Source organism: Bufo bufo, chromosome 8 (genome assembly GCF_905171765.1).
Source record: "Bufo bufo chromosome 8, aBufBuf1.1, whole genome shotgun sequence".
Lineage (NCBI taxonomy): Eukaryota > Metazoa > Chordata > Amphibia > Anura > Bufonidae > Bufo > Bufo bufo.
In genome coordinates, this window is record NC_053396.1 from 8,206,043 (window position 1) to 8,232,169 (window position 26,127).

General features: G+C 43.3%; 1 protein-coding gene across 1 annotated transcript; it reads left to right on the top strand.

The window, feature by feature from the left end:
• The first annotated feature begins 1,537 nt into the window (after positions 1-1,537).
• Positions 1,538-19,831, top strand: NOXA1 (NADPH oxidase activator 1). The gene is made up of 16 exons (XM_040405583.1): positions 1,538-1,853; positions 5,635-5,717; positions 5,945-6,053; positions 6,144-6,281; positions 11,049-11,156; positions 12,824-12,883; positions 13,402-13,439; positions 13,540-13,678; positions 13,778-13,837; positions 14,568-14,637; positions 15,426-15,490; positions 15,578-15,841; positions 16,167-16,363; positions 17,670-17,775; positions 18,046-18,169; positions 19,220-19,831. Exons 1-16 carry the CDS (start codon positions 1,680-1,682, stop codon positions 19,312-19,314), a joined length of 1,830 nt encoding a protein of 609 aa, XP_040261517.1. The 5' UTR covers positions 1,538-1,679; the 3' UTR covers positions 19,315-19,831.
• The last annotated feature ends 6,296 nt before the right edge of the window (positions 19,832-26,127 follow it).

Below are 26,127 nucleotides of genomic sequence, written 5' to 3' on the forward strand. Positions count from 1 at the left end.
GAGACTTTTACTCTTCCCTATACTCATCTAAGACACTATGTACTGACTCTGACATTGACGGGTTTCTGCAGGGTTTGGATCTTCCTCGGTTGTCGCAGGAGGATAGGTCGTTACTGGATGCCCCGATTGAATTGGAGGAATTAAGGGTAGCAATGGGTTCCACGGCCAACGATAAAGCGCCGGGACTTGACGGTCTCCCTGTGGAGCTATACAAGGCTTTCGCGGACACATTGCTCCCCGAGCTGTTGAAAGTATTAAACCACTCTTTAGAGGTGGGTGAGCTATCGTCCTCCATGCAGGAGGCGTTGATAGTGTTCATTCCCAAGCCAGATAAGGACCATTCGCTGCCCGACTCCTATAGACCGATTTCATTGTTATCAACAGATGTTAAGATGCTGGCGAAGGTCTTGGCCAATCGTCTCTCTAAAGTTATATTATCCATTATACACCCAGACCAGACTACAATGAATATAAGAAGAGTCTTTGCTAGTCTACAAATACCCACTGATAACGTGGGGGACAGGGCTATATTTTCTTTGGACGTGGCCAAGGCCTTCGACAGTATAGAGCGGCAGTTCCTGTGGCGTACTAGTTTAGAGCATATGGGATTTGGGGGCACGTTCATTTCATGGGTGAAAGTGTTATATTCTAACCCCAAAGCGAGTATTAGGGCGAATGGAGGTGTGTCCGCGAAATTCCATCTGAGGAGGGGCACACGCCAGGGGTGCCCATTGTCGCCCCTGCTATTTGCAGTGGCGATAGAACCTTTGGCAGCGGCAATACGCAAATCGCCTAATATCCAGGGCTTTAGGTATGGGGAGGTACAAAACAAAGTGGCGATGTACGCGGATGATACAAGTGCTAAGCATCTCTGGGAACTCCTTCAAGACTGTTGGAAGTCCATTTCAGGGGACTACCTCTTGAAGCTCATCAAGAGAATGCCAAGAGTGTGCAAAGCAGTAATCAAAGCAAAAGGTGGCTACTTTGAAGAACCTAGAATATGACATATTTTCAGTTGTTTCACACTTGTTTGTTATGTATATAATTCCACATGTGTTAATTCATAGTTTTGATGCCTTCATAGTCATGAAAATAAAGAAAACTCTTTGAATGAGAAGGTGTGTCCAAACTTTTGGTCTGTACTGTATACGGCCAGCTTTAGTTGTAATCTATGGTGTTCAGTTTTCCTCACAGCGCCACCAAAGGAGAAATAAAGTATTACACGTCGTCCCTCAAAATGAATGGGCTGTGGACGTGCTGGGTCCTCCAGAGAGGGAGACGCTCTTTGATGGAGGTTAGGAACTTGCAGCCCCTTTCATACCTTCTAAACCAGACACCCCCTTTAAACAGGAAGGCTCGCTGTGGTTTCTGTGAAGTAATCCCGGGTAATTTGGCTAAAGTCACGGCTCCGTGACGAACGTGATATCATGATCTGAGGGGCAGGACACAAAGTCGTCTTTTCAGGTAAACAGGCAGGTGCCTATTGCTTCACAATGATGCAAGTCAGGAATTGAAAGGGCGAGCTCTGTCATTATTATTTTGTTTTCAGGGACAGGATTGGAATCCGAGGGAGGGAGGCGAGAGCGGAGGCACTTCCTGATAGACGCCTCACGTCTTCTGCCAGCACCTGCCTCGTCCTCTTCATTCCCTCTCTGCGGTCGGGTTTGTCGTAGAACAGGATGCCCTACAAGGATCTGGTTAAATGCTGGCACCATGGCGTCCTGGCGGCGGAGAAGAACGACTTGGACGCGGCCTTGGAGAATTTCACCAGTATGGAGGATCCTCCCTCAAAGATCTGGTTCAACATTGCTTCCATTCACCTCCTGAAGGAAGACTTCCTGAGCGCTCTGCAGGTACAGTCCCACAAATCTTACTTCTCGCCTCAAAGCTTAATCGGCCTCTAATCAAGAGATCGGAAACTTTCTAATAGTCTGTGTGCTTCGATTCTTCCTCCTTTCCATGGTTTCTGCTGGCTGTCAGTGAATAGAATCATCCTTCTCTACATCCATAGGTTAAAATCTGATCATGTCTCGTTAATCGGTGTCTAATCAAAAGTTCAGCAACTTTCTTAGAGACTTTGTGCTTCGGTTCTGCGCCCTTTCTAAGATTTTTGCTTGCTGTCAGTGAATAGAAGCATCCTTAACTACATCCATAGGTTGAAATCTGATTATGTCCAGCTACTCAACCTCTTATCAAAAGTTAGGCAACTTGCTAATAGACTTTGTGCTTCAATTCAGTGTCCTTTCTAAGATCTCTTCTGGTTGTCAGTGAATAGAAGCCTTCTTATCTACATACATGGGTTGAAATCTGATAATGTCCAGTTAATCAGCGTCTGATCTAAAGCTCTTCAACTTTCTTATAGACTATGTGCTTTTATTCTTCATCCTTTCCAAGATTTCTGCTGGCTGTCAGTGAATAGAATCATCCTTATCTACATCCATAGGTTGAAATCTGATCATGTCTTGTTAATCGGTGTCTAATCAAAATTTTGGCAACTTTCTTAGAGACTTTGTGCTTCGGTTCTGCGCCCTTTCTAACATGTTTGCTTTCTGTCGGTGAATAGAAGCATCCTTAACTTGATCCATCGGTTGAAATCTGATTATGTCCAGCTACTCAACCTCTTATCAAAAGTTCGGCAACTTTCTAATAGACTTTGTGCTTCAATTCAGTGTCCTTTCTAAGATCTCTTCTGGTTGTCAGTGAATAGAAGCATTGAGTTACTGTGGTTACTAGTGTAAGGCCTCATGCACATGACCGTGTCCGTCTTGCGGTCCGCAAAACACGGATACTGGCCGTGTGCGTTTCACGGGGAGGGAACGTCCGGCCCTCAGTAGAGCAGTCCTATCCTCGTCCGTGATATAGACAAGGATAGGACATGTTCTACAATTTGCGGTACAGCCACACGTATGCGGACAGAACACAGATCAAGTCCATGTGTTGTTCTCGTGCGGCCCCATAGAAATAAATGGATCACATTTTTCGCGGATCGCACGCGGACCGAAAATACGACTGTAGCCTAATAGTTTGACTGTCAGTTTCACACTATACTACATATGTATTCCAAAGCACTGACAACAAGACAGCAACTTCTAATTCCCTCGTTATATCAAATGCAATAAAAATAAATAAATAATTAATATATTTAGTATAAATAAAGAAAATGTAAATACATAAATGAAATAAATTATAAATGCATAAATCAATATATTTAATATAAAAAATAATAAATACATTTAATATAAATAAATAATATTTAAAATAATAAAATAAAGTAATAAAAATAAATAATAAATACAGAAAAAAAATTATTTAATAAAGAAATGTATTCAGGTAAATAATAAATGAATAAATAGGTTTAATAACGTAAATAACAAATTGATGCAATACATTTTTTTATAAATAAATGTAATAAAAATAAAAAATTTAAAAACATTACTTTAACTTTTTTATGGAAAAAAAAATTGTTAAAAGATAATGCATTATTTAAACTTCATTAGGCCTCCTGCACACGACCCTATATTTTTTCCGCATCCGATCCGCATTTTTTGTGGATCGGATGCGGACCTATTCACTTCAATGGGGGAGCAAAAGATCCCGCAAAAATTTTTTGCAATCCCGCAAAAAAATAGAACATGTCCTATTCATCTCCGTATTTCCATTCTGCAAAATGTGGAACGTACACGGCCGGTATCCGTGTTTTGTGCACCCGCAATTTGCAGACCGCAAAAACTACAGACGTGTGCGTGAGCCCTAACTCTCTCTAAAAAAAAATCATTAAAATGAGTCCACAGACCATAAATTATATACTGCAAAGTGTCCAAAATTGGGAAAAAATAAAGTGCTAACGGAGAAATAACTAAGTGTGTGTATTAATGAAAAAAAATGAAAGAAAACATCACTTGGTCCTGAATTCCCAAAATATTCCAGTATTTAGGTGTGACCTGCGACCCCTTGTCAATGGGTGCAGTGTCACAATATGGGTCTGTGTATGAGGCCTTACAGTGCGGTCCGCAAAAAATACGGATAACGCCCGTGTGCTTTCCGTATTTTGCGGAACGGAATAGCCGGCCCCTAATAGAACAGTCCTATCCCTTTCCGTAATGCAGACAATAATAGGACATGTTCTATTTTTTTGCAGAACGGAAATACGAAAAACGAAATGCACACGGAGTAACTTCTTTTTTTTGCGGACCCAATGAAATGAATGGTTCTGCATACCGTCCACAAAAAAATAAATAACGGAATGGACACGGAAAGAAAATACGCTCGTGTGCATGAGCCCTTAAAGTGTCTCCAAAAGTGGAGCCTCCCTTTAAGGCTGGTCATGTGACGGCTGCTGTGGCCAAGTATGGCAGTGTAGCAGGTCAGCCATAGAAATGAATGGGTTCGTAGTGCAACGTGCAAGTTTGCCACGACTCCAGCATCACAAAAAATCGGACCCTGCTAGATTTTTTGTTATTCTGGGGTCGGGGTCACGATGTAGGGCTACAAAGCGACTAATTCTTACTAAACCTAATGTTACCAGTATTAGCTTTTGTAAGATGCTTCCCCTGACCAGATTTACCAACTTTACAGCGGTCAGAAACTAACGTGAACTATTTTATTGCCTTTACTTCCTCGTCTCGCTGTGACACATTATTCCTTATGTCAATTCCCAGTATTAGCATTCCAATCTACCGACTCATCACACAATACAATCAATCACAAGCCATAAACACACCGACGAACACTTGAAAAGATGACTGGGTGCAGCAACCGTATAAAAAAAAAATATCCTCCTAAGGTGGAGGCGAAAAAAAACACATAAAATAGCCTCTTAACGGGTTACGTTTTGCATTTCCAGGAGGAACAAAAGATTCTCCAGAATATTTTCTTTTTTTTTCTTTTGGAAAATACAAGTATCCATTAGATTCCCCCCCCCCCTGATTTGTAGTAAAACCGCATGCTACCGAAATATGGCCAATACGATCGGGTTTGATCTTAGTAGTGGGCGCAGCAGCTGCAGGAAAATAACATGGATGGGGAGGTCATTTATTAAGACTGTCGTTCAATACGCTAATTTTAATCAGTAGTGCGAGAAGTAGGATGCGCCAAAAAGCAATGGAAAGCCCTGCCCCTCACGCTAAACTTCTCCACCTTTTTTTGAAATGTGTCATAAAATTAAAAAAAAAATAATGCTAATTTTTGTGCAAGGCATGTGTTAAAATTTGCAACTTTTTTTTACACCACAGAACTGACACAAATTACTGCACTTAAAAGAGGTTTACAGGATAAAAAAAAAAAGAAAAGATGGCTGTGTTCTTCAGGAAACAGCGCCTCCCCTGTCCACAGGTTGTGTGTGGTATTGCAATTCAGTCCCATTCGCAGTAATGAAGTTGAGCTGCAATACCGGGCACGACCCATGGACTGTTTCTAGAAGAAAGCAGCCATGTCTTTCCGATCCTGCTGGACGACTCCATCAGGGATGCTCAACCTGCGGCCCTCCAGCTGTTGTAAAACTACAACTCCCATCAAGCCCTGCTGTAGGCTGTCCGGGAACGCTGGGAGTTGCAGTTTTGCAACAGCTGGAGGGCCGCAGGTTGAGCATGCCTGCTTTAATATATTCATATACCCCTTCTATGTGTCTCTCCGCAGTCATACAGTGAGTCTGTGACTAAGGACCCGTGCCTGGCTGTTGGGTTCTTCCAGAGGAGCTATGTTCATTTTAAGCTGGAGAGGTACGTCCATGTATTGGTTTGCATGCAACTGCCATTTTGGGGCGATAAAACAAATCGTAGGGGATTGCACTATTAGCAGTTGCCTGGTAGGGCACGTGACCTCTGTATGTATGGGGTGCTTTGCAATAGGTATGGGGTTTCTTGTGCAAATATTGGTGCAGTTTGTGTACTCCACTGAAGCACGCTGCTGGGTGATTGTGCCACATCTCGTAAACTCTCTTCACCAGGTATGAGAAGGCCCTGGGTGACTGCCACATGGCGATGGCGCAGCTCAGAAACAACAGCGTTATAGACTACAAACAGCTGGGTCTGCACCACCTGCTTTATGCCTGGGAGGTAGGTGAGCATCTCACGAGATGGCATTGATCTAGTACCTCTAGGGGTCAGTACTGACCATTGCATATGACCCTGTTGTGTTTGGCACAGGTGCTATATAACACAGCAGTTATACTCTGTTACCTGGGAAAATGGGAGAGCGCAGAGCAAAAGATCGACGAGGCTGTCACGTGGCTGCCAGGGGAAATCAGGAACGCCAAGCTTGAAGCTGCCCAGGCTCAGATTCGGGTAAGTACATTTCATGGTTAAAAAAAAAACATAGATGACAGTGCCACGCTTGTGCCTAGGTTGAATCTGATATCTGAATTTCCACTCCATTGAAGTGAATAGGGATGAACTGCAATACCACACACCACCTGTGGACAGAGGTGGCACTGTTTCAGGAAAACTCAGGCATGTTTTTCTAATTCTGGACAAACCCTGTAAATTTACCTGCAATGGAGAACTTAACAGCTCTCCTAATAGAGACAATCTCGGGATTATGCTATAACATGGTCGAGATTTTTTATGATTTGAAAAATCTGTCAGTCCTTTATATAATGGGAAAAAGGATAGGGGGGCACTGAGCTCTGGGATATATCGTTTTATGTGGTTCAAATCAGTAGATTCATGTAAAAAGTTGCTTTAATGTTGCCAGGACTCATAAAAGAAGCATGTGAGCCCTGACCCCCCACCCCACCAGTAGAGTAAGCCTTTTCCCATGCAATTGTAGAGAAAGCCTGTGACTCCTCTATCCAATCATAGCAATACTGCTCCCACTCATAGCGGAACATTGTTGTGCTTCCCCCTTCCAAAATGATAGGCGAGTCCTTCTTCCCAAGCTTACTTATAGAGAAAACCTGCTGTTCCTGCTCCCCCTGTCTACTCATAAAGACAGATTGTGCATCATTCTTCCCCCAACTATTTTATAAAGAAAGCCTGTGAGTCCTTCTTGTCATGCTTAAGCCTCAGTGTTTTGGTCAATGATTTCCATCAGTGATTGTGAGCCGAAACCACGATTGGAGCCTCCACAGAGATAAGGTAAAAAGAAAAGATCTGCGCCTGTTCTGTGTTTAGAGCCGCACCTGGGTTTGGCCCAAAATCACTCATGAAAATCACTGACAGAACACTGATGTGTGAATGAGGCATTACTCCTAAGAAAACCTGTTACTCTAGCTCCTCCTGTCCACTCATAGAGAAAGCCTGTTATTCCAGCTCCTCCTGTCCACTCATAGAGAAAGCCTGTGAGTCTTTTTCTCATGCTTACTAATTTAGAAAACCTGTTGCTTCTGCTCCTCCTGTCCATTCATACAGAAAGCCTGTTAGTCCTTCTCCTGTTTTCTCACGGAGAAAGCCTGAAATTCCCGCTCATAAAAAAAGCCTATAAGTCCTTCTTCACCTGTTTACTCATACAAAAAGCCTATTATTCCTGCTCCCCCTTTCCACTCATAAAACAAGCCTGTATGTGCTAACCAATAAAGAAAACCTGTTACTTCTGCTTCTCCTGTCCTGTGAATCTTTCTTCTCCTGCTTACTCATAGAGAAATCCTGTTGTTCCTGCTGCCCTTGTTCAGTCATAAGGAACACCAGTGAGTCCTTCTTCTCCTGTTTACTCATAGGGAAACCCTGTTTTTCCTGCTCCCTTTGTCCATTCATAGAGAATTCCTGTAAGTCTTCTTCTCGTGTCTTCTTACCAATAGAGAAAACCCCATTTCTTCTGTCCACTCATAGAGCAAACTGTTACTCCAGCTCCTCCTGTCCACTCATAGAGGAAACCTGTGAGTCTTTTATCTCCTGTTTTCTCATAGAGAAAAACTGTTATTCCTTTTTCCCCTCTCCACTCATACAGCAAACCTGTTACTTCTGCTCCTCCTGTCCCCTCATAGAGGAAGCCTGTGAGTCTTTCTTCTCCAGCTCACTCATACAGCAAACCTGTTACTCCAGCTCCTCCTGTCCCCTCATAGAGAATGCCTGTGAGTCTTTCTTCTCCAGCTCACTCATAGAGCAAACCTGTTACTCCAGCTACTCCTGTCCACTCATAGAGGAAGCCTGTGAGTCTTTCTTTTCCAGCTCACTAATAGACCAAACCTGTTACTCCAGCTACTCCTGTCCACTCATAGAGGAAGCCTGTGAGTCTTTCTTCTCCAGCTCACTCATACAGCAAACCTGTTACTCCAGCTACTCCTGTCCACTCATAGAGGAAGCCTGTGAGTCTTTCTTCTCCAGCTCACTCATACAGCAAACCTGTTACTCCAGCTACTCCTGTCCACTCATAGAGGAAGCCTGTGAGTCTTTCTTCTCCAGCTCACTCATAGAGCAAACCTGTTACTCCAGCTACTCCTGTCCACTCATAGAGGAAGCCTGTGATTCTTTCTTCTCCAGCTCACTCATACAGCAAACCTGTTACTTCTGCTCCTCCTGTCCCCTCATAGAGGAAGCCTGTGAGTCTTTCTTCTCCAGCTCACTCATACAGCAAACCTGTTACTTTTGCTCCTCCTGTCCCCTCATAGAGGAAGCCTGTGAGTCTTTCTTCTCCAGCTCATTCATAGAGCAAACCTGTTACTCCAGCTACTCCTGTCCCCTCATAGAGGAAGCCTGTGAGTCTTTCTTCTCCAGCTCACTCATACAGCAAACCTGTTACTTCTGCTCCTCCTGTCCCCTCATAGAGGAAGCCTGTGAGTCTTTCTTCTCCAGCTCACTCATACAGCAAACCTGTTACTCCAGCTACTCCTGTCCACTCATAGAGGAAGTCTGTGAGTCTTTCTTCTCCAGCTCACTCATAGAGCAAACCTGTTACTCCAGCTACTCCTGGGAAGACTGTGAGTCTTTCTTCTCCAGCTCACTCATACAGCAAACCTGTTACTCCAGCTACTCCTGTCCACTCAGAGGAAGCCTGTGAGTCTTTCTTCTCCAGCTCACTCATACAGCAAACCTGTTACTCCAGCTACTCCTGTCCACTCATAGAGGAAGCCTGTGAGTCTTTCTTCTCCAGCTCACTCATACAGCAAACCTGTTACTTCTGCTCCTCCTGTCCCCTCATAGAGGAAGCCTGTGAGTCTTTCTTCTCCAGCTCACTCATAGAGCAAACCTGTTACTCCTGCTCCTCTTGTCCACTCATAGAGGAAGCCTGTGAGTCTTTCTTCTCCAGCTCACTCATAGAGCAAACCTGTTACTCCAGCTACTCCTGGGAAGCCTGTGAGTCTTTCTTCTCCAGCTCACTCATACAGCAAACCTGTTACTCCAGCTACTCCTGTCCACTCAGAGGAAGCCTGTGAGTCTTTCTTCTCCAGCTCACTCATACAGCAAACCTGTTACTCCAGCTACTCCTGTCCACTCATAGAGGAAGCCTGTGAGTCTTTCTTCTCCAGCTCACTCATACAGCAAACCTGTTACTTCTGCTCCTCCTGTCCCCTCATAGAGGAAGCCTGTGAGTCTTTCTTCTCCAGCTCACTCATAGAGCAAACCTGTTACTCCTGCTCCTCTTGTCCACTCATAGAGGAAGCCTGTCAGTCCTGCTTCCCTCTCAGCTCAGATAGAATTCCCATGAGTCCTGCTTGTCCCTGCCGCTCATAGAGCCTGTGGTTCTGCTTGCTCTGCCCAGTCATACAGATAGCCTGTGAGTCTTGCTCCCTCAGCTTAATCATCAAGAAATCCTGTGAGTCCTAGTTGCCCCACTCACGCAGAGTGATTGACAGCCTTCTATGTATGGGTGCTTGCTGTCAATCATTGTATAGGAGGGCGGGGCAAATAGAACTCACAGACACTATGGGGGGAATTTATCATGAGGGGAACATTTGAAGTCAGTTTTGCTTGAGTCTTCGTTTTTGTACTTGATGCCACTTGTATGAAATGTCTCATGTTACTTGATAAATTTGTCTTATCCTTAGGCCCCTTTCACACGGGTGTTGCGGGAAAAGATGTGGGTGCGTTGCGGGAACATGCACAATTTTTCAGCGCGAGTGCAAAACATTGTAATGCGTTTTGCATGCGCGTGAGAAAAATCGGCATGTTTGGTAACCAAACCCGAACTTCTTCACAGAAGTTCGGGCTTGGGATCGGTGTTCTGTAGATTGTATTATTTCCCCTTATAACATGGTTATAAGGGAAAATAATAGCATTCTTAATACAGAATGCATAGTACAATAGCCCTGGAGGGGTTAAAAAAATAATAAAAATAATTGAACTCACATTAATCCACTTGATCGCGCAGCCGGCATCTCTTCTGTCTTCTTCTTTGCTGTGTGCAGGAAAAGGACCTGTGGTGACGTGACTCCGGTCATTACATGATCCATCACATTTTACCATGGTGATGGATCATGTAATGACCGGAGTGACGTCACCACAGGTCCTTTTCCTGCACACAGCAAAGAAGAAAACAGAAGAGATGGCGGCTGCGCGATCAAGTGGATTAATGTGAGTTAAATTATTATTATTTTTTTTTAACCCCTCCAGCGCTATTGTACTATGCATTCTGTATTCAGAATGCTATTATTTTCCCTTATAACAATGTTATAAGGGAAAATAATAATGATCGGGTCTCCATCCCGATCGTCTCCTAGCAACCGTGCGTGAAAATCGCACCGCATCCGCACTTGCTTGCGGATGCTTGCGATTTTCACGCAGCCCCATTCACTTCTATGGGGCCTGCGTTGCGTGATAAACGCACAATATAGAGCATGCTGCTATTTTCACACAACGCATAAGTGATGCGTGAAAATTTTAAATTTTTGGGGACTTTTTATTTTATTTTAAAGTCTCAGTTAGAAATTTGGAGTGAAAGTATCTAACATAGCTTACCACACCCACTTTTCCACCCACATGGAGTTTTTTTGCACAAGCGAGTGCAAAAGAAAAAGTCACAAAAGCCCTATTTTTGTGACTTTTCGACACCTGAATTCTGGAGTGAAGGTATGATAAATCAGGGCCTATGAGTCCTATCAGCTTTTCACATGTAAATAATAAATCACATCATAGAAAATTATATATCCTTGATCTCACTGTGTCTTCTTCCTGCAGAGTCAACATCTCCTTCAGCCAATGCACATACCGGACGGGGAGATATTCAGGCCTCGAAAGCAGGAAGTGGAGCAGCTGAATTCCAAAGATTTCTTGGGCAAACCAAAGGTGAGCAACGAACATTACACCGGAAGTGAGTCAACCTGAGGGCCTAACCCGAACCTTCCGACCTGTCAAGCGGGATCTGCTACTTCCGGATGAAGGGTTCTTCTTAGGCCTCTTGCACACGACCGTATGGCTTTTTCAGCATTTTACGGTCCACAAAAAAACGGATCCGCAGAAAATACGGATGTCCGTGTGCATTCCGTTTTTTGTGGAACGGAACAGCTGGCCCCTGATAGAACAGTCCTATCCTTGTCCGTTGCGCGGACAATAATAGGACATGTTCTATCTTTGAACGGAATGGAAAAACGGAAATACGGAAACAGAAGGCATACGGAGTGCCTTCCGTTTTTTTGGTGGATCCATTGAAATGAATGGTTCCGTATACGGAATTCAAAAAACAGAACGGAAAAATATAAAAACGTTTGTGTGCAAGAGGCCTTATTGTAAAGCAGCATGTATCAAAATGTAACACATGGCATACAGAAGGCATCATTGTATCACTGGATGGAGTAGGTTGTGGCTGCAGGAACAAGAGGTTAAAGTGGGACTCCACCCAACATGGAACATATGTTAACTTGCTGAGGGTGAACTGAGGCGAGTCTGGACCCTCAGTCATGATCAGGGGTGCACCTAGCCTTTCTGATGCTGAGGTGAAAACTGAACCCCCCCCCCCCAATACAAATTTCTTAACCTAACCCTGATGCCACAATGAAAGTGCTCATTGCCCATGGCCCTTCCGCTGCATCCCTCTTGCCCCTACCTGGTGCTGCCAATCGCCTCACCTGGCCTCATTGGTGGTGCACCCCTGATAATGATCGGTCACTTAAAAGCTGGATTACAAATTGCATTGTAATGGATAGTTCCAGTGGCGTACATAAAGAAGTAAGGGCCCCATAGCAAGGCTCAAACCAGCCCCCAGCCCCCCCACACACAGGACAGAAGGGTTTCTGCCTAAACCCTTTTCAATGACCTTTTGGCCATTTTTCCACTGCCTCATTAGCTAAAAGTTGTTCCTTTAGAGCAGGCATGGCCAACCTGCGGCTCTCCAGCTGTTGTAAAACTACAACTCCCACCATGCCCTGCTGTAGACTGATAGCTGTAGACTGTCCGGGCATGATGGGAGTTGTAGTTTTGCAACAGCTGGAGGGCCTCCGGTTGGCCATCCCTGCTTTAGAGGGTAGAGTCCGGACAAAGTTTTCACCACCAGTAGAAGAGGAGATAATCCCAACCAAGACTGGGCCCCCTCTTGCCCTGGGCCCCATAGCAGTCGCATGGTCTGCCGCTACGGTAGTTACACCCCTGGATAGTACAGAATGCTGCGCACATGCCCATTCATCTCCATCCATGGGTGGATTTGGCGTTTCAGGGGGCCCCAAGCACCGTTGCACTGCTAAGCTCCTCCTCCATTGCACCGCTAAGCCCCCCTTACATCTCAGCAGCGCAGCCTAGGCACTTCAGCTACTACCCTATCACCACCCCCGATCCCCGTTGGCCCCTGTGCAGCGGGGCCCTCATCAGCATTGTTGTAATACCAGAAAAGTAAATCTGCCAGACCACAGTTCTATACCCCATGGAGGTGAGTGTGGGGCTGCCCTTGAACCCCCTTCTCTATGCCCCATTAGGCTTTGGAAGACATGAATCTTCTTTAATTTCCATAATTGATCCCTCAGGTCATCTCATCGGTGGTTCCCAATGATCAGTACAGTGGTTTCGAGCCCCTCCGCCCCCAGGTAAGTCGTATTGAAGGACCCTGGAGCTTAAATGATGTAATCATTCATTTTACACCAGTCTGCTAATCCGGAGAATCCAATTTCTGGATTATCAGTAGAGATGAGCGAATTTCCGGTTACGAAATTCGTTTACAGGTAAAAGGTGAATTGCATTATGGATTCCGTTACCACGGACCATAACGCAATTCATAATAGAAGTCTATGGGCTGCAAAACGGATCCGTCCGGTTTACGTTATGCAGGAGAGGACTCCCCTGCACAATGGAAACGGGACGGATCCGTTATTCAGCCCATAGACTTCTATTACGACGGAATGAATAACGGAACGCCTTCCGTTATGCATTCCGTCATAGAATTGCGTTGCGGTCCGCGGTAACGGAATCCATAACGCAATTCACTTTTTACCAGTAAACGAAGCGTGAACGGATTTCAAAATATGAAATTCGCTCATCTCTAATTATCAGACATCTACCGTGTGTGCACAGAGTAGTCAACTTTTTGGAAATCTCTTCTCTGCAGAAGCCGGGCTTTTACCAGCCGTGCCAGGAAGCCATACAGTAAGTCCTTTGTCTTCTGTTCCTGATACATATAATTAGGATTTTGCAAAAAAAAACTGTGACCTAACCTGTGACCGTTCCTGTCCTGTGGCCCTCACAGAGGTCGGGATGCCGGATACCACCGCGTTATGGTCCATTACTATCCTGAAGACTCTGGGGAGGTAGCGGTGAAGGCCAACAGCATCTTGTTCGTTCTGAATAAACATGGAGACTGGGCGACGGCCATCCACGACGGGCAAGTAGGTGCCATGCATATGTGCATAAAAATGGGCGGGGCAGTGACAACCTCTCTGCTATAAAGTTTACGATTTTTCTTGGTTTTCACTTCTCTTTCATAGAAATTTCTAATTCCTACGAATTTTTTGGAACCAGTGGATGCACCTAAAGCAGATATGAAGGTAACTACATCACATTGCACGTTCTCCTTTAAATATTTCAAGGGGGGAGTCCAAGATTACAAAAATATGGCTGCTTTCTTGAAAGTGGTATTGCAGCTCAGCCTCATTCACTTCAATGGAACTGAGCTGCCATACCTCGCACAACCAGTGGACAGCGGTGGCGCTGTTTTTGGAAGAAAGCGGCCATATTTTTAAAGGGTTTTTCCGAGATTATGATATAGGTCAGGCATGGCCAACCTGCGACTCTCCAGCTGTTGTAAAACTACAACTCCCATCATGCCCTGCTGTAGGCTGATACCTATAGGCAGTCTGGGCATGCTGGGAGTTGTAGTTTTGCAACAGCTGGAGAGCCTCAGGTTGGCCATGCCTGATATAGGTCATGACTGACACTCAGTCAGCTGTTTGAGGAGGCAACGGCACTCGAGTGAACGGCGCAGCTTACCAAGCACAGTGCCATCCATTGATTAGTGGCTGTGCTTGGTATTACAGCCCAGGCCCATGGAATTGAATGAGATTGAGCTCTGCCTAAACCATGTGACCTGTGAACATGACGTCACTGGCCTAGAAAGATCCGGTGAGCGCTGCGGCCTTTGTCCAACAGATGATTGGCGGGGGTCCGATCTGATATTGATTACCTATCCTGAGGATAGGCTATCAATATCAGAATCTCGAATGACCCCTTTAAGGATTTCATTGAAGACACTATTTTTGTATTTCTTTTTCTAAATAGAAAATTAATAATGGGATTCCGCTGCCCCCCATGAAGATGCCGCCCACCAGACCCAATGCAAAGGCTGCAGGTGAGCTATGGACAGAATATTTAGAGAACTCCCTACCGATGCTTTGATGCTAAATGGCAATTTGGGGACCCATTTGGTGGGTGCTAAACCCCTCCCCCACCATTAAGCCCCTTCTATTAGGGTGACAAGTATTTTTGATTATTGGAAGCATCTCATATTGCAGATTAGCTCACTTAGCCGCCTCTGTAGTGCCACCTAGTGGACGTAGCTTCCCTATAGTCCATGTCTGCACCTCACAACATAACTCAGGATATTAGTCAAACTATAAGCCTTCTTTAAAAAAAAAAAAAAAAAAAAGCTGCTGTTTTGGGGGGTTTTGCCCCTTATCGGCACATTGCTGGGTGCTTAGTTGGCTGGTTGAGAGGTCTTTGTTGTAGGTCTCTATTGGGTACTGTTTCTCCTTGAGGAGAGCCCCAGAGCTGCTGGGTTATGGAGTCTTATAGGCCATGCAATGCTCCCTGGGAAAAGTGTATGCAGATTAGTTCATTTCCAAGAGAAATAAAGTTGTGTTCAGGGTAGGTTCCTCCACTAGGTGGCACTAAAGAGACGGCTTGATCTAATCTGCATATTCTTTTTCCCAGAGAGCATTGCATGGCCTATAGGACGCCCTATGCCAGCTGTGGTGCTCTCCACAAGAAGAAATGATAGCCCACCAAGACATAAGTGAGGTATATCATCTTGGGGAATCTTCCTGCATGACTTGGAAAGATGGTGTTCTCCTCAATGGTGGTAGAAGATTGTGCATCAGTATGGTATTATACAGTATAGGTAATTGCTGTCTATTGTAGGTAACGCGCTACTACCTCAGCAAGTACCACCACAGCCCACGGCTGACCAACCAGTAGCCAATGAGGTATATATATGTTTTGGAGCAGAAATTATCACATGATCACTGGTAGGTTATATTTCATGTCTCGGTAACATCTGCCTCCATATCTAGAATCCATTAAGAGAAGATCTAGGTGTTCCTTCGAAAGACGAACAGGTGGTGGCCACCATAGTCCATGCAGAAGATAAGGATGAGATAGCGAGGGGTGCTCCTTCAGAAGAAGGACAATCAGGGGAGACGACCATCCATCCTGGACCACTGGAGAGGACGTCACCTACCATGATCAAGGAAGCCGACCCACCTAGACCTTTTCAGAGAGTACAAATGGTCGTCACTCTACAAAGCTGTGCACCCGTCAACCAGGAGGCCAAAAAGGTGAAGGATCTACTTAGCTTCTGAGGGAACCATACTAGATGTTTAAAGGTCCTATATTAAGGAGAGATATTTTGACAGTTTTGTGGTTTCTTGAGGAAATGCCAGAATTGGAAACAGCGCCACCTTTGTCGGTAGGATATGTTTTGTATTGCAGCTCAGTTCCTATGACATGATTGGTGTTAAACTGCAATACCAGTCACAGCCCATGGGCAAGATCCTTATGTCTAATTTTGCAAGTTGACAATTGGAAGTTGTTCGTGTTGCTAACGTTCTCCATTGACTGCATTGAATTTTATCCACTGTAATGTTTTATTCTCTGACACAGGAAATTACAGGGACTGACAAAGTGAAGGTAAATGAAGCAGAGTCTTCACCATTGGAGGAGGACGTTATCGCCCTGCAGGTGCACACAGAGTTCACCGTAGACTTATCAGTGAGCAAGAACATCACCTACCAGGAGCTACAGCGCCTCCTCAGGGAGGAACTGAAACAGCATGGGGAACAGATGAACATCCAACTTAGGTAAATCATGCAATCCACAGTCTTCTGTATTATTTTTATACTTAGTGTACATACATTACATTACATCCTGTATTATACTCCAGAGCTGCACTCACTATTCTGCTGGTGCAGCCACTGTGTACATACATTACTTATCCTGTACTGATCCTGAGTTACATCCTGTATTGTACTCCAGAGCTGCACTCACTATTCTGCTGGTGCAGTCACTGTGTACATACATTACTTATCCTGTACTGATCCTGAGTTACATCCTGTATTATACTCCAGAGCTGCACTCACTATTCTGCTGGTGCAGTCATTGTGTACATACATTACTTATCCTGTACTGATCCTGAGTTACATCCTGTATTATACTCCACAGCTGCACTCACTATTCTGCTGGTGCAGTCACTGTGTACATACATTACTTATCCTGTACTGATTCTAAGTTACGTCCTGTATTATACTCCAGAGCTGCACTCACTATTCTGCTGGTGCAGTCACTGTGTACATACATTACATTACTTATCCTGTACTGATCCTGAGTTACATCTTGTATTATACTCCAGAGCTGCACTCACTATTCTGCTGGTGCAGTCACTGTGTACATACATTACTTATCCTGTACTGATCCTGAGTTACATCCTGTATTATACTCCAGAGCTGCACTCACTATTCTGCTGGTGCAGTCACTGTGTACATACATTACTTATCCTGTACTGATCCTGAGTTACATCCTGTATTATACTCCAGAGCTGCACTCACTATTCTGCTGGTGCAGTCACTGTGTACATACATTACTTATCCTGTACTGATCCTGAGTTACATCCTGTATTATACTCCAGAGCTGCACTCACTATTCTGCTGGTGCAGTCACTGTGTACATACATTACATTACTTATCCTGTACTGATCCTGAGTTACATCCTGTATTATACTCCAGAGCTGCACTCACTCTTCTGCTAGTGGAGTTACTGTGTACATACATTACTTATCCTGTACTGATCCTGAGTTACATCCTGTATTATACTCCAGAGCTGCACTCACTCTTCTGCTAGTGGAGTTACTGTGTACATATGTACATGACATTGATTTCTCTAAATCCCTGATATAAAGACTGAAAATAACAAGAGCATGCTCAATGCAGACACTGAAAAAGCATGGAATGCTGTCATGCAGAATTATGAATGCAGTTCTGGAGTATAACACCAGGCTAATGTATTCTATGTACTTAATTACAGGGATGTATTGGGTAGCAGTGAGCAAGTAGTCATTTTTGGTAGGTTCTTCCATAGCACCGAAGGAACATAATTGAAAATGTATTGCAGTTACAGGGATATTGAGGGTAACCAGTTAACGTCCGTGAAGAATGATGGAGACCTACGGGGGATGTGGAATCAAGCGAAGAACAACAGACTGATGCTGTGTTGTAAGGTAAAGGATTCTAGTATGTTCAGGTATAGAACAAGAGGGCTGCTTTCTTCCAGAAACAGTGCCACATTGTCCCACAGGTGGTGTGTGGTATTGCAGTTAAGGTCCATTCACTTGAAGGAACTGAGCTGTAGTACCAGATACAACTCATGGACAGGTGTGGGGCTGCTTCAAGAAAAAAGCAGCCATTTTCTTCTAATCCTGGACAGCTCCTCTAAATTAGTACCAAATCTTGTAAATATAAGAGTACTGACTGACTGCTGCTCTGTGCAGGACGCCCATCACTGCGTGGGGAGGCCCATCCTCTATCGCATGAAAGCCATCCACACCTACACAGCCGAAGGACCAGAAGATCTGCCCTTTAAAAAGGATAACGTCATTGATATCTTCTCAGAAGGTAACAATTACTTCCAAGATTTTCCATATTTACTGTGCTTCCTTAAAGGGGTTCTCCAGTATTTAAAGGCTTTTTTTCATAAATGCATTTTACTCATTTGAGCTAAAAATCATTTCGTTCAATTGGGCTTTCTTAAAAATGTTCAGCCTTTTCTGAGATACAAGGGTTTAAAAAAAAAAACTGTCCTTTTGCAAGCTGTCACCACCTGTTTTCTTTGAATCCCATCATCTGACGGCTCCTGTGTAGTTCTTACCTCTGATCTCCTGACCTCAAACAGGTATTTAATCCATAATTGTATCGGTTTCATAAGAACTGAGCTATAATGTTTAGGAGACCTCTACATTAGCTCTGACCGGCTTCAGAGAAAACAGAAAGACACAGCTTGCAAACAGACTGATTTTTTTAACCCCTGTATCTCAGAAACGGTTGGAATTTTTTTATAAAGATCAATTGCAAATTTTATTTTTAGCCAAAATTGAGTAAAATGCAATCCTAAAACAAATGACCGTGAAGGGCATTTAATACATGATGACCTGCCCTCAGAATAGGCTATGAGTATTATTTTGGCAGGGGTCCGACACTCTGCACCCCTGCCCATCAAAAGTACACTTTTAACCCTTTTCAACGTCTTCTTGCTGGAAAACGGCTTTCCTCAGCCTGTGGGTGGGTCTCTAACCTTGTACAAGCTGAAATCTCACAGGTTGTCAGTATGCTCCACCTGCGGATATGAAACGCTTGAGAACCTGACCTCGAAGAAGCAGCAGCAGGTCCTTCATTTTCTTCTGTATCAAGATTGCTTTATGTGATAAGAATATGGGAGAAGGTGCTGGGAGGGTTCTGCATACTGCTTGAAATACAAGGGGGCGGGGCATGACCATTATACCAAGCCCAAGGGGGCGGAGCATGACCACTATATAGGGAGCTGCGGGAATAATCATGTTATGGACAGTAGGTCACCAGATAGAGGAGGTTAGGTAGGTGCTGTTTACATGAACATTACTGTATGTTGCTGTTAATGCGTGCTTTACTATGTTTTTTGCCCCCCGACAGTAAATGAAGAATGGTTGGAGGGTCACTGCAATGGAAGTATCGGGATATTTCCAAGGTGCTTTGCCATCGAAGTCAGTGAGCAGGACGCATCATAAAGATAGAGGAACGAGAACTGACGCCATATTCTGATCTGCATCTCGAAGTATCTCTGTGGGACGGCGGCCACACAATTTAGTGGAAGTCCGTTACCAATAAGTCTGTATAGTATCGCAATAGGATTGGGGGAGGGTGGGGGGGGGGGTTACTGGATGTTGGAGATCAAATTCATATAGGTCTGAAAGTTGTACAATCTGTGATGATCCCGGTTCTCCATTCTAATTTCATTTTTTATATTTAATGTTATTTATGAAAGAGGCGATACATGTAGCTGATGTGAGATTATATATGTGCAATTTTAAAGGGGTTGTCTATATCTGGGAGATTGGTGGCATATTGCTAGTTTTTCAGCAGCCGGGACTGGGAAACTGGTCAGAGCTGAGGGAAAGATGGATGGTGCCTAAATACGGGGATATTCTTCAGCAGAACCTGCCCCGCTCTGCGCGTGATCTGAGGCTAGGACGGAGGCTCGCCTTCCAGCAGGACAATGACCCCAAACACACGGCTAAAGCAACACTTGGGGGGGGGGGGGGCATGTCAATGTGTTGGAATGGCCGAGTCACAGCCCAGAACTCAATCCAATCGAAAATCTGTGGTCAGACTTAAGGATTGCTGTTCACAAGCACAAACATCCAACCTGAAGGAGCTGGAGCAGTTCTGCAACAATCCCAGCGGTAAGATGTGGCAACAGCTCCTAGAGACTTATCCAAAGCGACTTGGAGCTGTGATTGCCGCAAAAGGCGGCTCTACAAAGTACTGACTTTAAGGGGGTGAATAGTTCTGCACATTGACTTTTTCTGTTATTTTGTCCTATTTGTTGTTTGCTTCACAATAAAAACAAAACACCTTAAAAGTTGTGGGCATGTTCTGTAAATTACATGATGCAAATCCTCAAACAATCCATGTTAATTCCAGGTTGTGTAAAAAAAAAAGTCAAGGGGGGTGAATACTTTTGCAAGGCACTGTATGTGTCCTGGGTGTACAGTTAATCTACATAGACATTTCTATATATGAAAGTGCAATTAGGATGACATTGATCTGCCACTAGGGGGTGATATTTACCACCATTCCTTACATCCACAGAAATCAGGTATATTCATGGCAGATCAAAAAACAGACAGTTTCCTGGAAAATTTGGTTCGACCTTATTTTTTCAGCTTCACTGTGGGTATCTGAATGTTTTCTGGAATAGCACATTTTTCATACGATTCAATGGCAGGCAGCATTAAACGACCTCCGGCACTCCAGCTGTTGTGAAACTACAACTCCCAGCATGCTTCATTTATTTCTATAGGAGTTCCAAGAACAGCCAAGCAAGTATGCATGCTGGAAGTGTAGTTTCACCCCAACTGGAGTGCCAAACGTTGCTGATCCCTGGTCTAATAGGAAGTTAGTAAAAAAAAAAAATTGCAAAAATGAAAGAATAAAATAAAGCAGTTGGTGGCGCTGTTGTATAGAAGTTAATGTAGAAAAGTCCTGTTCACAGTGTGGTGACAAGTGGAACTGCAAGTCAAAAAGGTAACGTAATTTTGTTTTCTTGTACGGCACACGTCCCAATAAATGACAGAAGATAAAATTCAGAGCGGTTGGGCACATCTCATTGGGAAGGATTCATCCAGCGTATTGCTGTAGATATGTTATTGGATACTGGGAAAAATTGTATACAAGGGGTTAATCACACCTTATTGGGAAAGTCTCATATAGTGTATTGGTATGAATAATAAAATATTTTATTGTTTATTTTTTTTTTCACTTTTCATGTCTGGTGATCCTCAAAAAAATCAAGAAAGACACACGGAAACAAAAACGGAAATGGATCACGGAACAACGGAACCCCGTTTTTGCAGACCGTGAAAAAATACTGTCGTGTGCATGAGGCCTTAGACAAATCAGTAGAAAAAACTCGCCAGTTAGAGGGCCAGTACTTCTTCGAAGACTAAACAAATAAACCTCGAATTGACACTGATGATAATATCATTAGATTGATCCTGTCATTCAATCCCCAATAGAAAAAAATAAAATCCATCATCCAAAAACATTGGCATTTTATCCAGGCCGATAAAGTGATAGGACAATTAATACCTGATATACCAAATATTACATTTACTAAAGCTCCCAATTTAAATGTATTAGTAGCCCCCACGGTTCAAATGAAAAGTACTATAAATACAAGGACACCCACCCTAACTGGATAGATGGGCCTCTCAGGTTTTTACCGGTGCGGCAGATGTATGGGGTGCCGTCTGACTAAGTTTCCAAAGACCACCCATTCTTTCTCACCTTCTACCAATAGCCATGTACATCAAATAAAAGACTTTATAACATGCGACACAAGTAGTGTGATATACATGTTTCAATGCCCGTGCAAAATGCAATACGTGGGAAGGACTAAAAGGCCCCTTAAGAAACGTATCGCAGAACACATCAATAACATTAAAAAAACAAACTCTGTATACTATTAAATATGGCCAAAAGGTCATTGTATGTTTTGAAAAATTTTGAAAATAAAGAATTCATAAAAAAAAAAAAAATAACATTAAAAAGGGGTACGACAATCATTCTCTATCTAAACACTACAAAACATCTCATAACCAAGATCCTACAGGCTCAATATTTGCTGCGCTTGAAAAGGTCCCTATACGTTGGAGAGGAGGTAACCACATCCTCAGAATGTCCAGACTCGAATCAAAAAGAATTTACGAACCGGGCGCCCTCCTCCTCCTCCCCAATGGACTCAACGCCGAGCTAGAAATCTTTGGCTTCTTATGAATTCGTCATCGATGCGGTTGATGCGAGATAGCAGTCAGGCTGTTTTTACCAGCGCTGCTATCTCCCCTCGACATCTAGCGAGCGCATCCATACGTCTATCAACTATTTACAGATTCTCCTATTAATGTTAATCAGTCCCCTAATATACCTTTATACGTACCATATACTCCTTCTTTTTGCTGAAAAATTCTAAAAAAAAATCATTTTTAACTGTATCATTTTCCTCTCAGATATAGGACAAAATAACTGTATATTAGATACAAATACAAAATAGACACATTCACTCCATTCTATACTTATCACCTTATTACCCTTATGTGCATTTATTTTATTTTTTCATATTTTTTTATTTTTACTATATAAGTCCTATGTTCAAACCGCGATTACATGCATTATTCTTTTTGGCTGCTGAACTGTTATTTTATATCTATATTTATTTTAATTTTTATCTGTATTTACCATATTTTAAAAAAAAATGCATAAATAACGCAATGGATTTTGTTAAGCAGCATGTATTGATTCGATATACTCCAGATATAGCTACACCAACTTTAGTGGAAGAGTGATTCCACACCAGATCTTCCACCCGATCAAAGGGACTGATCCAATAAGACTATAAAAAGCCTATTATACCTGGGGGTCTCCTAACCACTGAGGAAGGAGACTGAGATCTCCGAAACGCGTATGGTGAGAGAGGACCCCCAGCCAGACGTCATTAACAACCACCATCGGATCCCCATGTCCTTAAGAGCCTCTAATATTCCCCTCATGCGGTATCTGACACTAACCGCAACTACGTGAAACAAACCAGCACCTGGACCCTGCAGCCACTCCAGATTGAGAGGAGACGCCGGGAGGCGCGGGCACCGCGATCTCTGTAGGCACGTGGGACGCCGCGGCCACAGACTCTAATACCATCAGCATGTTGCCCACGGTCACAGCATAAAGGAGAGCCCCCAGATTTTGCCATCAAGCAGCGCGATGCTCACGGCATAGACCGCGGCATATACTTACAACATGGAGGGAAACCTCCCATCTCCTGCGATACTGCCGGGCTGTACACCTACCGGGACTAAACTACCTGAGACAACGAACCGTGAGCAACGGATTCATCATCCAGCCCTAACACCGATGTGAACTAAGTATATATACCAAGCTGTTTTATGGCTAAAAGCTGTAAGATAATATAAGGAATATATATTTATATAGACTGCTACATCTTATCCTATCTGCAGAAACGATATGATGTTACCTTTCTCACCCAATTGTATTGGTATATGATATCAAATACCTGGATTACAGCAATACCCTGGAGCATATACAGTTGCAAGAAAAAGTATGTGAACCCTTTGGAATGATATGGATTTCTGCACAAATTGGTCATAAAATGTGATCTGATCTTCATCTAAGTCACAACAATAGACAATCACAGTCTGCTTAAACTAATAACACACAAAGAGTTAAATGTTACCATGTTTTTATTGAACACACCATGTAAACATTCACAGTGCAGGTGGAAAAAGTATGTGAACCCTTGGATTTAATAACTGGTTGAACCTCCTTTGGCAGCAATAACTTCCACCAGACGTTTCCTGTAGTTGCAGATCAGAGGTGCACAACGGTCAGGAGTAATTCTTAACCATTCCTCTTTACAGAACTGTTTCAGTTCAGCAATATTCTTGGGATGTCTGGTGTGAATCGCCTTCTTGAGGTCATGCCACAGCATCTCAATCGGGTTGAGGTCAGGACTCTGACTGGGCCACTCCAGAAGGCGGATTTTCTTCTGTTTAAGCCATTCTGTTGTTTATCTACTTCTATGCTTTGGGTCGTTGTCCTGTTGCAACACCCATCTTCTGTTGAGCTTCAGCTGGTGGACAGATGGCCTTAACTTCTCCTGCAAAATGTCTTGATAAACTTGGGAATTCATTTTTCCTTCGATGATATCAATCTGTCCAGGCCCTGACGCAGCAGAGCAGCCTCAAACTATGATGCCCCCACCACCATACTTCACAGTTGGGATGAGGTTTTGATGTTGGTGTGCTGTGCCTCTTTCTCCACACATAGTGTTGTGTGTTTCTTCCAAACAACTCCACTTTGGCCTCATCTGTCCACAGAATATTTTGCCAGTACTGCTGTGGAACATCCAGGTGCTCTTGTGCAAACTGTAAACGTGCAGCAATGTTTTTTTTGGACAGCAGTGGCTTCCTCTGTGGTATCCTCCCATGAAATCCATTCTTGTTTAGTGTTTTACGTATCGTAGATTCGCTAACAGGGATGTTAGCATATGCCAGAGACTTTTGTAAGTCTTTAGCTGACACTCTAGGATTCTTCTTCACCTCATTGAGCAGTCTGCGCTGTGCTCTTGCAGTCATCTTTACAGGATGGCCACTCCTAGGGAGAGTAGCAGCAGTGCTGAACTTTCTCCATTTATAGACAATTTGTCTTACCGTGGACTGATGACCAGCAAGGCTTTTGGAGATACTTTTATAACCCTTTCCAGCTTTATGCAAGTCAACAGTTCTTAATCGTAGGTCTTCTGAGAGCTCTTTTGTGCGAGGCATCATTCACATCAGGCGATGCTTCTTGTGAAAAGCAAACCCAGAACTGGTGTGTTTTTTATAGGGCAGCTGTAACCAACACCTCCAATCTCATTGACTGGACTCCAGTTGGCTGACACCTCACTCGAATTAGCTCTTGGAGATATCATTAGTCTAGGGGTTCACATACTTTCTCCACCTGCACTGTGAATGTTTACATGGTGTGTTCAATAAAAACATGGTAACATTTAATTCTTTGTGTGTTATTAGTTTAAGCAGACTGTGATTGTCTATTGTTGTGACTTAGATGAAGATCAGATCACATTGTATGACCAATTTGTGCAGAAATCCATATAATTCCAAGGGGTTCACATACTTTTTCTTGCAACTGTATATCCATCTCCATACTTCTACCAATACTGCGGGTAGAGGAATCTTGTGGTTTAAACATCGAGAGCACATATACCCGTCTCCAAACTCTGATAGACATTGCGGTCCTGTGATTATTGTGGATGAACTATTTGCTGGATGAATTTTTATTATAGGTGGATTAACTTTCGCTCCTTTTTAATTTATTCGGATGAACTTTGATATATGAAATTTTTTGGGCGCAGATACATCTTCCTGAATATTCAATCAAGTTGCTATATGGCCAAATAAGTACATGCGGTTTGAAGAATATCGGAAATATCCATTATAGGGACCTAATCACACCACGGTTCTATTTTACCACGGTCCCTATTATCCAATATTTCTGATATTCCCTGTATTCTGTCTCACATGTCATTTTATTTTTATTAATTGCCACATGGTTTCAATGTTTTTATGTGCACAATAAAATATTTTATTATTCATACCAATACACTATATGAGACTTTCCCAATAAGGTGTGATTAACCCCTTGTATACAATGTTTCCCAGTATCCAATAACATATCTACAGCAATACGCTGGATGAATCCTTCCCAATGAGGTGTGCTCTTTCCTCTATAGACTGTGTGTGTCTATATCGGTTGGTGGCACCCACTCCATATATAACAATTAGGTGAGCCATCACAAAAAACTATTTTCTTTACAAATAAAAGAAGATACAATTACAAAACCGTGCCCCGATGTGTTCTCCCTGGAATACGATAGCACGATATAAACTATTACATTCCCATCTCATACATAGCAATCACCGTCCTGTTTTATTGCATAAAATCTGTCATACAATATCTTCGGGTCATGTTAAGTGCATTACATGTTATACCCAAGTGCATTCTGCTATTTACAGTTCAGCCAAGCATTCTGGATGCTACAGTACAGATGTTACCACTGGAGTTGTGCTCGAGGGCTCAGATACAGGGAGTGCAGAATTATTAGGCAAGTTGTATTTTTGAGGATTAATTTTATTATTGAACAACCACCATGTTCTCAATGAACCCAAAAAACTCATTAATATCATAGCTGAATATTTTTGGAAGTAGTTTTTAGTTTGTTTTTAGTTTTAGCTATTTTATATATA